The sequence below is a fragment of the Vicia villosa genome, linkage group LG1 (genome assembly GCF_029867415.1).
Source record: "Vicia villosa cultivar HV-30 ecotype Madison, WI linkage group LG1, Vvil1.0, whole genome shotgun sequence".
Taxonomy (NCBI): Eukaryota; Viridiplantae; Streptophyta; class Magnoliopsida; order Fabales; family Fabaceae; genus Vicia; species Vicia villosa.
The window spans coordinates 207,748,943-207,765,061 of record NC_081180.1 but is presented as its reverse complement, the minus strand read 5'-3'; the positions used below and the strand labels follow the sequence as shown (position 1 = coordinate 207,765,061).

The 16,119-nt window shown below is 36.1% G+C and overlaps 1 protein-coding gene across 1 annotated transcript; it reads left to right on the top strand.

Annotated features, from left to right (window-relative positions):
- The first annotated feature begins 15,447 nt into the window (after positions 1-15,447).
- On the top strand, positions 15,448-15,828 carry LOC131593746 (uncharacterized mitochondrial protein AtMg00860-like). Its single transcript, XM_058866202.1, has one exon. It carries the CDS (start codon positions 15,448-15,450, stop codon positions 15,826-15,828), a length of 381 nt encoding a protein of 126 aa, XP_058722185.1.
- The last annotated feature ends 291 nt before the right edge of the window (positions 15,829-16,119 follow it).

The following is a 16,119-nucleotide window of genomic DNA, read 5'->3' as shown; positions in this document are numbered from 1 at the left end:
AAAGTTAGGATTTGATTTTGAAAGAAAGAGATTTGAAAAGAAAGGAGAAGATTTTGAAAATAATAGAATATAGTACAAAAATTAGTGGGAAACAAAAACTACTAATAATAATTTACTCGTTACCAGTAAAGTCTGAATCCCCGACTCTGCGCCTGCAAAAAATTTAATTCTGTACCAATTGCGTCAGTACTATTTATCTGCAAATAAATCTCAAATAAACAGCGTGTGTGAAGTGATAAACAATAATTGGTGTTTGTGTATGAATAAATTCAACAGCGAACCAAAATACCGTATAAGAAAAATTCTAAAAACCGAGTATTCACAAAATCAGGATATTTATGAAATTAAATCCAAGATTATATGAAACTCCCAATTTTTAGACAGAAGTCTGTTGTCTTCTTCTTGAAAAATATGCGGGCAAATTTTGGGGTATAACAGGTAGTCTAAGGGAAGGATATAATAGTCATTTAAGCTTTAGGCAACAGGCGAGGATACCTTAGCAATTGGGACAATCGTTATATTTCAAAGGAAACTTCGAGGGACAAGATCATTTGTTAAGGCAACGTCGAAGGGAATATGATCTTATTATGATGAACTGAGAGTAACATTTGTTTTGCTTAGGTATCCTCGGAATCGAGGGACTTTGACTATTTAGTACAATTAGAGGGAACAGGTAATAAGGCAACAGAAGAGGTTACCTTAAAGGTGAGTGTGTGCACCAATCACGTGATTGTATTCAGATAATATTTATCTTATAATTATAGTCATTCTAATTCTGTTAAAGGCTTGCACTCCCTAGATTACTAACCACGCGGTTTTAAAATGGCAGAAATTAAAGGCAGGAATTAAAACCTACGCTATTACAATAAACACCTGCGGGATGGGAGAATTAAAAGGCAAGAGAAAACCCCTTATAGGGTAACAGAAACTGTTCATCATCTTCATCGTTTTGCGCCCATTGATTTTTTCCCAAAAACTGTTCATCATCTTCATCGTTTTGCGCCCAGGATTGGCTTCGACCATGGTTACCATTTGGCTACAAATTTTCCGTAGCAGTTCTCTGAAAAAATACAGACTCAAATAGCCACGTTAATCATAAACGAACAGTGCCCATATCACATAAAAGGAGCACCTTGAATTCAATGGTGCGGTTTGTTCGTCCTAAAAAGGCGTGTAAGCATGGATACGAAGTCGAAGCTTCCTTGTGCCCTAACTATGGCAAGTCACGGTTGTGGCCTCACAGCTTGTGAACAATGGGTCTAATCTTCTCTAAAGCATCTCATAAACACAAAGCAATCATCAAATCATCACAAAACACAGTAACATGCACAAACCGAAATTCAATAAATACATGAAACTATGAGCAACATGCTATGGTGTTCTAGATACCTTACCACTTGACCAAGAGTCTGGATTCACTCTTTATCCCCTTAGGAATAAGAATAGATGATTGAGAAGCTTGGAAACTACCTGGACGAATCACACCAAAGATGCACCTTTCTTTCAAAATTATGGAGCTTTGAAACCTTGCACCTCTTGCCCAATTTTCGTCCACCCCTACTGGCTGCATGTTCAAGTATATATATATATATATATATATGAAGATTTTAGAGTTAGAATTTTTGGAAAGGAGTAAATGATTGGTGAGAAAAAATATATGAAAATATATGATTGAAATTTGAATAAAAAGTGTTTATTTTGCATTCAATCTCTCTCAATCAAGAACCAACAAAATCCCTTGGATTTGTATGTGAACATATGTTTAAGATTGAATGCAAAAATAAACTCATGCATATCTTTCATATTTCTTATTATTTATTTAATTAAATTTGACTTTTAATGAATAAAAAAATCAAAATAAATAAAAGAAATAAAAGAATGAATCATGAATGGGCTTATGGGTCGTGGGTAGGATATGGGTCATGTTTGGATCAAAAGATCTTGGGCTCCTTTGGAATAAAATTGGTTTTGACAAATATTTTCCTTCATGCACTTCAAAAATGTCCAACTTGTGCAACTTGTATCTTGCTCAATTTTTAACCTTTTTTAATGTTCTTGGACTTTTTAGAAAGCTCAAAGAGTCCTCTAAAGGCTCCTTTTGGTTTCGTCTCAATTGATTCTACCATGTCCAAGTTATGAGCTTTGAGATAAAATAACTTTTTGCGATTTTTTAGAAGGGCCTATAATGTATTGGCTCATATCTCTCGAATGGTGCATTTTTAGACTTGGCATGTGAGCGACAAAGTTGTAGAGAACTCAATTTCCTTCGAAATGAGCTTTGGATGGAAAGTTTCTGAGAAAGTATGAGAAAGATATGGTTGGTCAAAGTTCCGTTGACTTTCACCTAAAAACCCTATTTTTAGCAACTAAGGTTTTTGATGATTTTGGAGCTTTTCTTGATGAATCATGATCAAATATTGATCAAATTATGAATGATACTTAAAATTTAGGATGTTGACCAAAAATCAGGAACTTTGACTGTGATTTGACCATAGTTTGACTTTTAGGTCAACTAGTCGATTATTGATCGTTTGGGCCATTGAGCGAGCAGTCTTTTGAATCAAGGTTTGAAACTTGGCATGAGGGTACTTTGAATCATATGAGAGATCATGGAGTCCACTTGAGGTACCAGAAGTTCAAATTCTTTGATTAAATCAGAAACCCTAATTTAGAGGTTGTTGTTTAGGAGAGAGACTGCATGCTTTCTTCTTGTATATCTTTGATCATTTGAAACTCAGATTGACTGAAATATGAATAAATGTGATGGGGACTTCTTATATTTGAGGATGTAGATTCGCATGTGTGCTTGTTGGAATCTGAAAGTAGAAGAGGATTGAACACTAGAATACCCAAGAAATTTCCCTTGCTGAGATAGGGACTTTTGTAGAATATGGGCTTGAAGATGCCATCCAGGTATTTGAAAGTTGTCTGAGATGGGCTTAAAGATGCCATTCAGATGTGGACAAGATATTTGTCTGAAGAATATTCTTTTCAGACTGAGTTATATGCATTGATTGTATTTGAAGGGGAGATTTGAAATGAAGTAATGTCTCATGGAAGACTACCTGGAGAGGTTCCTGAACATGGTAGATCACTGGCCTAAAGAAGACAAAGATCGAGAAGAATTGTCTCGTAGAAGATTAATTGAGAAGCTCCTTGAAAGGGCAGTGGATGTCTTAGAATATGTAGGATAAATATGTGGAAGAAGATTACTTAGAAAGGTTGAGATATGTCTTAAACAAGACTACCTAGAAAGAATCATAGAAAGGATATTATATGTCTTAAACAAGACTAACCTAGAAAGGATCCTAAAAGGATACGAAACGTCTTAAACAAGACTACCTAGAAAGGCTCCTAGAAAGGATATGAAATGTCTTAAACAAGACTACCTAGAAAGGCTCCTAGAAAGGATATGATATGTCTTAAACAAGACTACCTAGAAAGGCTCCTAGAAAGGATATGAATCATGTTAGAAAAGATTACCTAGAAAGGATAAATGTCTTAGAGAAGACTACCTAGAAAGGCTCCTAGAAAGGATATGAAACATCTTAGAAAAGATTACCTAGAAAGGTTCCTAGAAAGGATGATCGATGTCAAGACTACCTAGAAAGGCTCCTAGAAAGGATGAGAAGTTCTTTGATTGTTTCTGAATTATCTTTGAAGAAAGACCTGGAATGAAGTTTCAGAGTTGTATTTGTCTTGAGTGTTGAGATTGAATCGTTGATACGATTGTATTTGCACCGCAATTGGATGGTAATATTCTTCTGATTATGAAATGACTTGAAAAGGAAAGATTAGTTTTATGCAATGTCGTGATGCATATATTGAGATTCTCGAAATAAACGAGAGTACTGTATGTTATGCATGTATTTATGAATGATGCAGGGATGGAGTATATAGTCGTAGCATATTAATAATTTTTGTATAGCGGCTGCTAGTTGAGAAAATAAATCTCTGTTTGCTGTTGGAGATAATGACAAGAGAATTCATGTCTTTCGTTCGATGATATCCAGCTGGGGATTTTTGGTCTTCGCTTGGGGATGAGAGTGACTTGAGTGATCTGATCCTGATGTATCTTGGGGACAAGAGAGATGAGTATATCATCCGACCAGATTTCTGTGCGGCAACTTAAATGGAAATAACAAGTTTGAATAAACCATGCTAGAGAAGAAGATTATGTTGGAGATATAAAATCCGTTGGGGAACCAAGTCTCTGTTAGGAAGAGATTGCTTGAAGATGACTTGCTATGTGGGGATATATTATGAAAACTGCTCTGTGGGGAATGTCCCCCGAGATTTTCAATTCTTCATTGCCCCTTATCTTTGAATACTTGTTGTTGAAAAACACTTGCGAGAGTATACCTTCCCCTGGAATCAATAGCTTGGTATTCTAGTGTTCAATCCTCTTCTACCCTTAGATTCCGACAGGCACACAAGCCAATCTACATCTTCTGGTAAAAGAAGATTGAACAGGTGCAGCTGTTATACCCCAAAATTTTCCCACCATATTTAGTCATATTTCAGTCCATCTGTCTTTCAAACGCTCAAAGATACACAAGAAGGAAACATAGTGTCTCTCTCCTAAACAACAGCCTCCAAACTAGGGTTTTGTATTTTTCAAAGTACAATCAGTTTCTGATATCTCAAGGATCCCATGGTCTCTCATATGCCTCGGAGAATCCTCGTGCCAATTTTCAAGCCCTGATTCAAAGGATTGCTCAGTCAATGCCCAAACGATCGATAATCGAATGGTTGACCTAAAAGTCAAACTATGGTCAAACCACACTCAAAACGTCTGATTTTTGTTCAACATCCTCATTATGAAGTATCATTCATCATTTGATCAAGTATTGATCATGATTCATCAAGAAAAAGTTCAAAAATCAACAAAACCTAAAAGTTTCTAAATTAGGGTTTTCTAGAAGAAAGTCAACTGAACTTTGACCAGCCATAACTTCCACATGGAACATCAGAAATTTCCCATCCAAAGCTCAATCTTAAGGAAATTGAATTCTCTACAACTTTGTTTCTCACATGCCAAGGCTAAAAATACTTCATTTAAGAGATATGAGCTAATACATTACACGTCCTTCTAGAAGATCTCAAAAAAATAGTTTTTTGTCAGGAGGAATATCATCACGATAAAATATCCAAATGGAAAAATGCTCCCAAAGTGGCTTGTAGAGGACATCTCGAGGTTTCCAAAAAGTCCTAGAACTCCTCCATATCTTTAAACTTGAGGGAGACATGCCTTGTCAAAGTTGGTCGATTTTAAAAGAAAAAATGTGAAGTAAAAGGCCTCAAAATGAATTTCTTTGCAAATAGGCCCATATTCTTAATATCCAATCTCCATCCTCATGATAAGTAGGGCCAAAAACCCAATTGCCAGGAAATTATTTGGTTTGTTTAATTTTATTTTGAATTTTTATTCATTTAAAAGTCAATGAAATTAAAAAATCAAAGATTTATGACGGAGATTTGTTTTGAATCTAATTCCCAACCATATCCAATCAAATAACCTCCATATTTTTTATCAAATTTCGTGCACATCAGGCTTGGTGAGATTAGATATGGTATTGATACAAAAATAGAAGCTTTGGATGCAAGTGTGTAAGATTGAAAAATCAAATATTTTCTATTCAAGGCAATGTGTTTTTTTCCACCTATCTTGACCTAATACACTCTCTATAAATACCACATGATAGTCAAACCCTAGAGGCACGTGGAGATTGCAAGAGAACAAGGATTCAAAGCTTGCAAAAATCTCAAGAAGCTTGAAAATCTCGTACTCAAAGTTGCAGCCCCTCTCAAGTCTAAACAACCCTTCAAATCGTCTCTCAAGGTAGTATAGAATACGAGTATACCATTATTAAGGTCCCATGACATGTAAAGTTCTTGCATCTTATTCATACTATTCATGCCATTCTTGAATTCCGGTTTGTCATGTTTTAACGTACTAACTTTGAATCTAATGATTTGCATGAGTTCCTGATATTGTTTAGGACAGGATAATACCGTTGGAACAAAGCTTTAACGTTATGAATCAAAGTCACCATTGTTAGGGCATAGGTGAAGAAGCTTTTCGGGTTCATGTTTGTGGACATCCTAGTGCCAAACCGGTGCTATATTCGTGTTTAGGAGATAGTTTCGAGTCCATAGGGGTTATCCTCGTTGTCGTTTGATTCTTGTATGCAGGTGTTGGATTTCGCAGATTTATCTATGGAGATGATATGGATGAAATCGTGGCTGAATCGCGTCTATTCCGTAGCAAATAATGTGACGTTCAGAGGTGAAAGATGATGAACAGTGGTTGGACTTGTTGATCCCACGCGCAACCCTCTCATTGGGCGGTCAATGAATGCAGTTTTCTCTCTCCGTTTCCATTGGATTGTTCAAGTGGCGTGGGCCCCACAGTTTGACTATCCATTTGATTTAGTTTTAATATTTAATAATTATGAATCATCTTAATGTCAGCAAGCGAATTTGGATGGGTTGGCAAAGTTCTTCATACCAGGGTTCGATACCCAGGTGATGTATGTTTTAGTATTTCTTTTTTATTCCATAGTTCCTCTCCAGATCCAATGCCTTCAGCCAATGTGCGTTTCTTCATACCAGGGTTCGATACCCAGGTGATGTATGTTTTAGTATTTCTTTTTTATTCCATAGTTCCTCTCCAGATCCAATGCCTTCAGCCAATGTGCGCTCATGGTATGTCCTACATCTCCACCAATGGATCATTGTTAAAACTTAATCTGACGCTCCCAGACGCATGACCACCATACACCTCCATGAAACCAACAACACCTGATCAGAGCTAAGTGTTTTAATATATTTTATTTTATTATTAATTTGTTTTGTCTTTATTATTTAGTTTTCTACCCTTTTTTTTAATAAAAGATATTTTAGCCAATTCTTTTAAAACCTCTTTTTTTCATACAAAAATAATTTTACCAATTTAATTTAAATTAATAATTTTAAATTAATTAGTGTTGGGTTTCTAATTAGTTTTTTTATTATTATTAAATTAATTATTTTTATGTTTTAAATTCTGATTTTATTTTGGTCAACTATTCTTCACCATGATTACTGATCACTGTTCTCCCCTAACCCTAAAAATTCCATTGTTGGTAGGTGTTGCCCATTAACCCAGTTTAGGTTTTTACTTATTTATTTCTTCTGTTAACCCTGGTTAACTTTTGTACCTTTCAGGGTTTACCTTTTGCCTTGTCTTTTATTTGTTTGCCTAAAAATATTACCATTTTAATTTTTGATCTGTTACATTATAATTGTTGAGATCTTTAATGCACTAACACTTCTCTTCTTCGCGCCTACTTTTCAGGGTTAATCAAAGATTCTCCGACTACGCGCCATGCCAGATCAAAAAAGCTAAGTTTCTTATTCATTTCTTCATTTATTTTAATTTTAAAATTGGATTTGCTTCAACTGTCAATGAATCTCTCCTACACTCACTTTTATTTATTTTCTATTTAATTCTCAGATGATCAGAGTCAACCAAGGGTTCAAGGAAGATCAAGGCATTCGAAGATGTTTTTGCTGATTATTGGTCCCTCTTATCTTCTGCCTTTGTCTTTTAATTTCCCCCATCCCCGCAGGTGTTTATTGTAATAGCGTAGGATTTTTTATTTTCCTGCCTTTAATTTCTGCAATTTTAAACTGCGTGGTTAGTAATCTTAGGGAGTGTAAGCCTTGAACAGAATTAGGATAACTAATTACAAGATAAATAATTGAACTTAATCACACAATTGATGCACACACACACCTTTAGGGTAATTCCTCTTGTTGATTGTTGCCTTATTAAATGGTTGCCTTAATTTTGTTGCCTAAAAATAGTCAAGTCCCTCGATTCCGAGGATACCTAAAGCAATGTTGCCTTCAAACCTATTGAAACTCCCCCGAGGTTGCCTTATGAAAAGTGATTGTCCCTATTGCTAAGGTATCCTCGCATGATGCCTAAAAAGATAAAATGAGTATTATATCCTTCCCTTAGACTACTTGCCCTCTTTATGGCAAGGGACAGTCTTATGGCAAACGATTACTCTCGATGACCCTTAAACATCCAATTGAAAGACTTCCTGCCCTCTTATGGCATGGATAGATCCTTTCGCCTGAAAAGCTAAAAGAACATTTTTAAACTTAGGGTAGGTGCTCCTGATTTCTTGCTCTATTCGAATTCAAATTCAAAAATTTCAAAATCTTTTCCCACTTCTTTTCAAAGAATATTTTTAAAGAGACTACACTTATTTACAAGCTAAAGTTCTTATTCAAAATTCTATTCACACCCTACTTTTCAAACAATTCAAACATTTTGAAAACAAAGTGAGGCAAGCAATTAAGAGCCCATGGATAATCAATGATGCAAAGGGTCCCTTACACCTTCCCTTTGTATAACTTACCCCCCGAACTCAAAATCTTTAAAAGGTCTTTTCTGTTCTTTTAGCCTTTCTTAATTGGATAAAATAAAAGTCGGCGGCGACTCTTGCTATCCGCACATTTCTAATAAAGTCAGTTCACGGTATTACAGGAACGTTGGTGTATCTTGTTATATTTCATCGTCAGTGGTATGTCGATGTACTTTTTCATACCTTCAATGGAATGTTGGTATATTTTATTGTCAGTGGTACGACGGTATATCTCTTTTCTACCCTCAGTGGAACGTTGGTAGCTCACCTTCAGTGGAACGTTGGTGTATATTGTTATTTTCATCGTCAATGTTAAGTTGATGAAATTCTATTCATATCATCAGTGGAATGAAGATGTGTTTTCTTTTAGTGAAGGATTGGTATCTTTAATTCTCTATTGAAAGGCGATATATTTTCTCATCCCCATTGAAAGAGGATGCATTCCTTCTCAACCTTCTTTGAAATTCGGTGTATTTTCTCATCCCCAGTGAAAGGTGATGTTTTAACCTCTCTGGTGCAAAAATATTTTCCCCTGGAAAGTTTCTTTCGCCAGCAAAATCTCATTTCTCTAACAAAGTCGTGTTTCCCCAGTGGAATGCTTCCCGCAAGACTTTTGTTTTCCCCAGTGGTGTCTTGTTTCCTTATTATGTCAGATGGATTCATAAAACAATTCATTCCATCTTAGGATCAAAAATTGTGTTTTATATATTTAAGTCTCTTCGATCGCGTCGAAACTAAGATTTCCAATACTCGTATCTCCGGATAGAAGAATCTTAAATAGGGGCATCTGTCATACCCCAATTTTTTACCCTAAGATCACACATCATTTGCATATCAATCACCAATCAAGAGTTTCAACTTAAAACGCTGCTTGTGGTGTTGTGCTTAATTCATCTGTAAGGGTATCATCGAACACCAATGTTTTTTTAGTTTGTATATGTTTTACTAACCAAAATACCAAAATATTGCTTTGTGCTTTTGCATGTTTGTGTTTTGCAGGTACCAAGTCAAAATATCCATCAAAAAGGCATTTTTCAACTTTCTTCAGCAAGCAATCGATTGCACAAAGAGAGCAATCGATTGCACCAACTTGATTTGCACCAGATTTGCATTATGCTTTTTGTGTAATCGATTGCACCAAAACATCAATCAATTGCACCAACTGTTTTTTCACTAATTTCAGACAGCGCAATCAATTGCACCAATGCTAAAATTTGAAGAATGAAGGCAAATTTCAACTTTTAAGGTTGATGACATCATTTGCAAGTGTGGGAAGCATGACTTAGTTCTTATATTTGATTTCCTACATCATCTTATCATAAGCCCTCATGTGATGACATCAAGACCCTTGGATCATAATTTTGGCTCCAAATCCACTTACCAAACCTAAATCTATTTTCCAATCCTTACTCCAAACCACCAATAATCCCAAGCCTAAATCCTATAAATAGAGACTTTCCCCTCTCCATTTCTCAAGCTTTGAAAGCCAAACAAACTCTTGCTCTTTCTCTTCTCATCTCTCCCAAACCCCTCACTCAAAGCTCTCTTCTTCTTTCAAAAAAGTTAGTGAGTTACATCTTGAACCTCACTAACTTTGAGCTAAACCTTCATCTAAACACTATTTTCTTCATCAACTGTGAGAGATCAAGGCTTGTGGTTGTGTGTTCTTGAAGAAGATTCAAAGTTTGTGAAAGATTTGGTAAAATTCCAGTTCCTTCCATAATTCAAGATGTGATCCATTATGGTTAATGTTTGATGCACCTTTGGTGCTACATTGCTGAGTTTTGCTTGCTTACTTGATACATTTTTGTGCACAAATTGATCCAAGATCACAAGGTGTTTGGTTTTATGTTTAAACGAGTTTTTTCCCTTTGCTTTGCTGTTTTTTCTCTAAATTCAGGCAGTGCGATCGATTGCACCAAAACAACAATCAATTGCACGCTGACAGAATTCTGTTTTTTGCCTTTTTAAAGCTTGTTTTGGTTCTAACTCTTCTTCTACTCCATTTTTTTATATTTTCTTTGAATCACAAGTTAGAGGCCTAATTTCTCTCTAATATTAATGGACTTAGGGCGTTGATAGTATGAGAATCCAAATCCGCCATATTAAGTGATTGAAATTTTGGATGAAAGGAGCTTTTGAATATGGTTCCATCTTTTATTTCTTTTTATTTTGATCAATGAAAGTCTTTGATACCTTGAGAATTCTTATGGATTCTTGGTAAAGACTATATCGCTACCTATTTTCTTTTCGTGCGGTATTGCTTTTGGAGAGTGATCTATATATCACTTCTCTCACATGCATTAGCACATAAAGTTTTGACCGGCCTCGTTGAAGGGAGATTTCTACATAAATCACTTGGCGATCTGCTTAACATAGCGCAATATTTCGTGTCCCGAATAAAAAGATCAAGTATGGAAGAGAATTGTATGCGTTTGATTTAAGACTTATGGAAGTTTGTCGTGTAGTCTCTATGATTTTATCAAGCTTCTGATAAACTTCCGTTAACTTCCAAGAACATCCAAGAACAATTGACTTTAATTTCCTCACTTTATTATATTGCTCTTTAAATTTCTCGCTTTATTGCTTTATTTTATCACTTCATCATGTTTATGTTTCAGCCATTCTCTCTTTGTCCATTTGGACACTATGTTCATGTTTCCGCTATTTTTTTTTTGTCCAGTTGGACCATACTCTATTTTTATGCTAAAACACTAATAAATAATAAAAATCTAAAAAACGTTTAAGGCCCTATAGACTATTGGTTACTATCCCGGGCATTTTGGAGATTTGGACTTATAGACTTAGTACCTCTGGACCCTATGATTTTGTTGGTACTCTGTCGTAATTATGTCGGGTTGGTTTTGGATTGTTGTCTGTTTGTGTGTGCAGGTATTTCCTTGACAGTCCTTGATGGTTAATTCCAAGGCATTGAGATAAGGATTTTACCCGAAAACAACCGTTACTCTGCCCGATTTTCGTCAGAATTTTAATGTGCTTAATGCAAAGTGGTGCTAAAATAATAAGTTCATCTGGATCCCCAAGTGGTAATGTGTTGGTATATTTTTGATAGTCCAAAGGATGGGAAATATACCTTGACTCTTAATGTTAAGGGTTGGCATCTTATTTCGGTTAGACCGTTTCTTTCCTTAGCTTTTATTTTATGAATTAGGATAGCCTCTTCATCTCCTCCCCGTCTTAGATTTTCAAAATCTTCTCCCTTTTTCAAAAACCTTCTTATGTTTGCAATGTTTGCAACCTTTTTTAAAACCTTTTTTAAAACCTTTTCTAAAAAAATATCTTTTACCCCACGATTTTGAAATTTATTGATATAATGAGATCTTTTCCACATGAGAGAGCTAGTGGCATACTCGTTGATTTCCACCCGAGTTGGAGCCCTTCTTTAATTTCCGATGCAAAGAATTCATTTGTTCTCATGCTCAAGATCAATGGTTCAGTATTCTCTCCGACAATGATAAAGTGTTTATTCCCTTTAAAAATCGTTTCCCTTTATAGTGGAACCACATAAGGTGTGACTTCTCCTTTACACCGAGGAGGTATGTACGCACAAAGCTTAACGCTTTGCCGAGCTTATTTTAAAAATAAAACAAACCATTTTAAGCACACATGACACATATTTTCAAAAAGGTTCCTGTGTGTAGCAACTTGCCCAGAAAATAAAGACTTTTAGAGTCGCCACCTATTATGAAGGGCGAATAGGAAACCCTACGCAGTTAAGAGATTCGGGGTAAGTTATTATAATCAGGCCGAGGGAAGGTGTTAGGCACCCTCAATCCTTTCCTAAGGTTTGATCTTAAAATAAAGGTTTATGGATAAACATTAAGGTTTAATAGCTAAAGAAGTGAATAGGGTGAATATTGAGATTTGGACTGAATGGAGGTTTTAGGGAAGGGGACTCGCCTTGGTTATCCAAGTGCCTACGTATCTCCTTATGGAGAATCAGAGTCAACTTAGTTCGGGGACAGGGTTGTACGCCTTTGAATTTGATGTGACATGGTTTTAAGGCTTTTTGAATGGTCTATCGTAGTTTTGAGTTTTGTGGTTTGCAAGGCATTTTGAATTGCCTTATTCGCAGTATTGCAGGGATGAAAATCCGTAGTTTTGGAGGAGTGTTTTAAGATTTGGGCGTACAACCCTGATTTGATATGTCACTGTTAGATGTGATGATCAATAGATTTGATCATTATAGTTAACGGATTATATGGGGTATTGCTGGTTACTCTGATCGATAGATTCGATCGTCGCAGGCAGCAAATAAAATGTATTTTAAATTTCATATTTTTTTTATCTCTTGTCTAATGCGACTAATAGATTTAGTCGGGTCGAGAAGAGCATTAATTAAGGGTTAATGTTTTCTTTGCCAATTGGGCAATGGGATTGGGCAAACCCTAATGCCTGGATCGACTAGGGTTTTGTTGTTTTTAACAATTAAAATTAATTAAATAGATAAAATCGATATAATCGAAATAATCGGAAAAATATTCTATTCCTAGTTATTAGACTAACCCTAATTATATTATCCTAGCGCGCGCTGCATTGAATCAAGAGATAGCATTCTTGTTAAAAAAATAAATGTAAATGGACTGGCTGGGATTCGAACCCATGCCTTATATATATGCGTCTCTCCTTTACCAATTTATCTGCGCTTTTCATCTGCTTAATAACCATACGAAATTGAAGAAATATTAAAAGTATCAAAAGTTGTGCAAAGTCAAAGAAACTGTCTGCCTGGGTCCCACGTCCGCATGTGCAGCCAATCAGAATGCGAAGGCGTTTGGTCTCTTTGACCTACCAACTACACAGTTCCACGCACGCTGGAAAGAGAAAGAGAGAGGACCCCACAATTGACTGGCGAATGAGCGTTGAGGATCCTGCCACGTCACTGATCAGCAAATACCCTAGGAACTGAACTCATGGGCTCCCTCTCCAGCGAGGCTTCATCTTCTCCGGCAAGAAGGTTTTCGAACCCTGCAAAATAGCACCGAAACACAAACAAGCTCTGCCCAGATCCGCTAAATCGCATGCCACGAGTTCAATGGGATGCTTAGTTTCCACCAATAATTGTCGTAGCTATGAGAACGAGGTTGCACAGGTGACGCGCCCTAACCATGGCACACCGCCGTTCCTGCATCCAAGCTCTTGAACGACGAGTCTAAATCGTCCCAAACATCATCATAAGAAGTAATATGTATGTAAAATCAAGCAACGATGCAAGAAAACCAGAGTTCAAGTTTTAAGGAGATATGCAAACCGGAGATGATGGGAGAAGGCATTTGAGCGTGCATGGTGCTTCAGTGATGGTATGGTCGTATTCCCAGAGTCCTCAGGAGTGTGGTTGAATGCTCTAAAATCGCTGTAACTTGCTGGAGGCGATTAGAGTTCTTGCCCTAGTGTGGAAGGATTTTTTTCTCTCTTGAAAAACCTTATTCTCTTGGCCCTCCTTTTCGTCCCCCCTGTTCCTTCTGAATTCTTTAGAATATATATCACTTCTATTAGGGTTTAATCTTTTTGGAAAAACTATCAAGTAATTATTACCATGGAAATTGAAAGAAGATTTTGTATTAAATCTTTCTAATTTAGAACAATATGCTATTCCATGCATCTTTTTCATTTAATCTTGGCCCTTGGTTCATATTTGGATTTGATTTGACTTAATAAAAAGAAATATCATCATATAATTATTTTAGGATTTTATTTGACTTTTATTTCAAATTAAATGAATAAAATCAAATAAAAATAAAATAATATTACAAGGACAAATATATTGGACCAATGGACCTCTCTTGGGCTTATTACCACGTGGACAATTCAAAATTATAGGCCCAATACTTAGGAAAATGGATTTTGTTCACTTAGAGTTTCATGCATTTCTTGGAATTCGACCAACATGTGCGCATCATATCTCCCTCCATTTTAATCATATGCATGCTTTCTAGGACTTTTAAGAAAGCGTAAAGAGTCATCTAAATGACCTTTTTGATTTCATCTCAATTGAAGCTTCCAAGCTCAAGTTATGATCTTTGACCCAAAAGATACTTCTTATTGACTTTTTGGAGGGCCTATAATGTTTTTGTCCATATCTCCCATATGGTTCCTTTCTTGATTTTGGGCCCAACGTCAAAGTTGTAGAGAATGAAATTTCCTTGAGAATAGACTTTGGTTGGACAATTTCTGACAAACCATGTGAGAGTTATGACCGGTAAAAGTTGAGTTGACTTTTTAGTTAAAACCCTAATTTGAACCTTTGATTGGGAGAGAATGACTTGAGTTTAACCATTGAGCCTTGAACCCTTGAAGATGAAATAAGACGGGCAAATTTTGGGGTATGACACTGTGGAGTACCACAGATATGAGGGGTGCTTAAAACCTTCCCCTTGTATAATCAACACCCATACCTAAGATCTCTTTTAGTTTTAAAAACAAACTTTGGGTTTTCTTCATTCTTTTCCCTTTTCCTTTGGAAATATTAAAGCGCGGTGGGGACTTTCACTGCAATATTGAGTCGAGTCAATATAATGGCTTCGATCTTAGATTTCCCCCGCTACATATTCTATTACATTTTGCTACTATTATATTTTAGCCAAACATAAATGCCAATCAGCCAATAAAAACAACAACAGTATTGATTACAGGCAATTGAATAAGGTAACAATCAAGAACAAGTATCCACTTCCAAGAATAGATGACTTGATGGATCAATTTGTTGGTGTTTTTTGTGTTAAGTAAGATTGATCTAAGGTCGGATATCCATCAGATTAAAGTGAAAGATGAGGATATGCAAAAGACGGCTTTCAAAACACGTTATGGACATTATGAGTATTTCGTGATGCCCTTCGGTGTTACTAATGCGTCGGGAGCATTTATGGAGTACGTGAACCGTATTTTTCATGAGTATCTGGATCGGTTTGTGGTGGTGTTCATTGATGATATTTTGATTTATTTTAAATCAGAATCAGATCATGCTCATTATTTGCAGTTGGTAGTGCAAGTGTTGAAAGAAAAGAAGATGTATGCTAAGTTGTCCAAGTCTGATTTTTCGTTGAAAGAAGTTAGTTTTCTTGGTCATGTCCTTTCAGGTGATGGTATTGTCGTGGATCCGTCTAAAGTTGATGCTGTGTTGAGATGGCAGACTCCTAAGTCGGCTACCGAGAGTAGAAGCTTTTTGAGATTAGGAGGTTATTATAGAAGGTTCAGTGAAGGATTCTCTAAGTTGGCACTTCCATTGACTAGGTTGACTTGTAAGGGTAAGGCTTTTGTGTGCGATCTTCAATGTGAAGAGAGTTTTATCGAGTTGAAGCAGAGATTGACGTCGGCACCGATTTTCATATTACTTAATCCGGAAGAATCACTTATGCTTTATTGTGATGCTTCTAATATGGGTTTATGAGGTGTGCTCATGCAAAATGAAAAAGTTATTGCTTGTGCGTCAAGACGGTTGAGAGTTCGTGAGAAGAACTATCCTACACATGATTTAGAGCTTGCTGCCGTTGTGTTTGTATTGAAGATTTGAAGGCATTATCTTTATGGTTCTAGATTTGAAGTATTTAGTGACCATAATAGTTTAAAGTATTCATTTGATCAGAATGAGAAGAATGTGAGGAAACGAAGGTGGTTAGAGCTGTTAAAGGACTATGACTTCAGTTTGAATTAACATCCAGGAAAAGCTAATGTTATGGCT

Bases quoted from the DNA above. Each gene is read 5' to 3' on its own strand.
- LOC131593746 (XM_058866202.1), top strand. From the start codon at position 15,448: ATGTATGCTAAGTTGTCCAAGTCTGATTTTTCGTTGAAAGAAGTTAGT.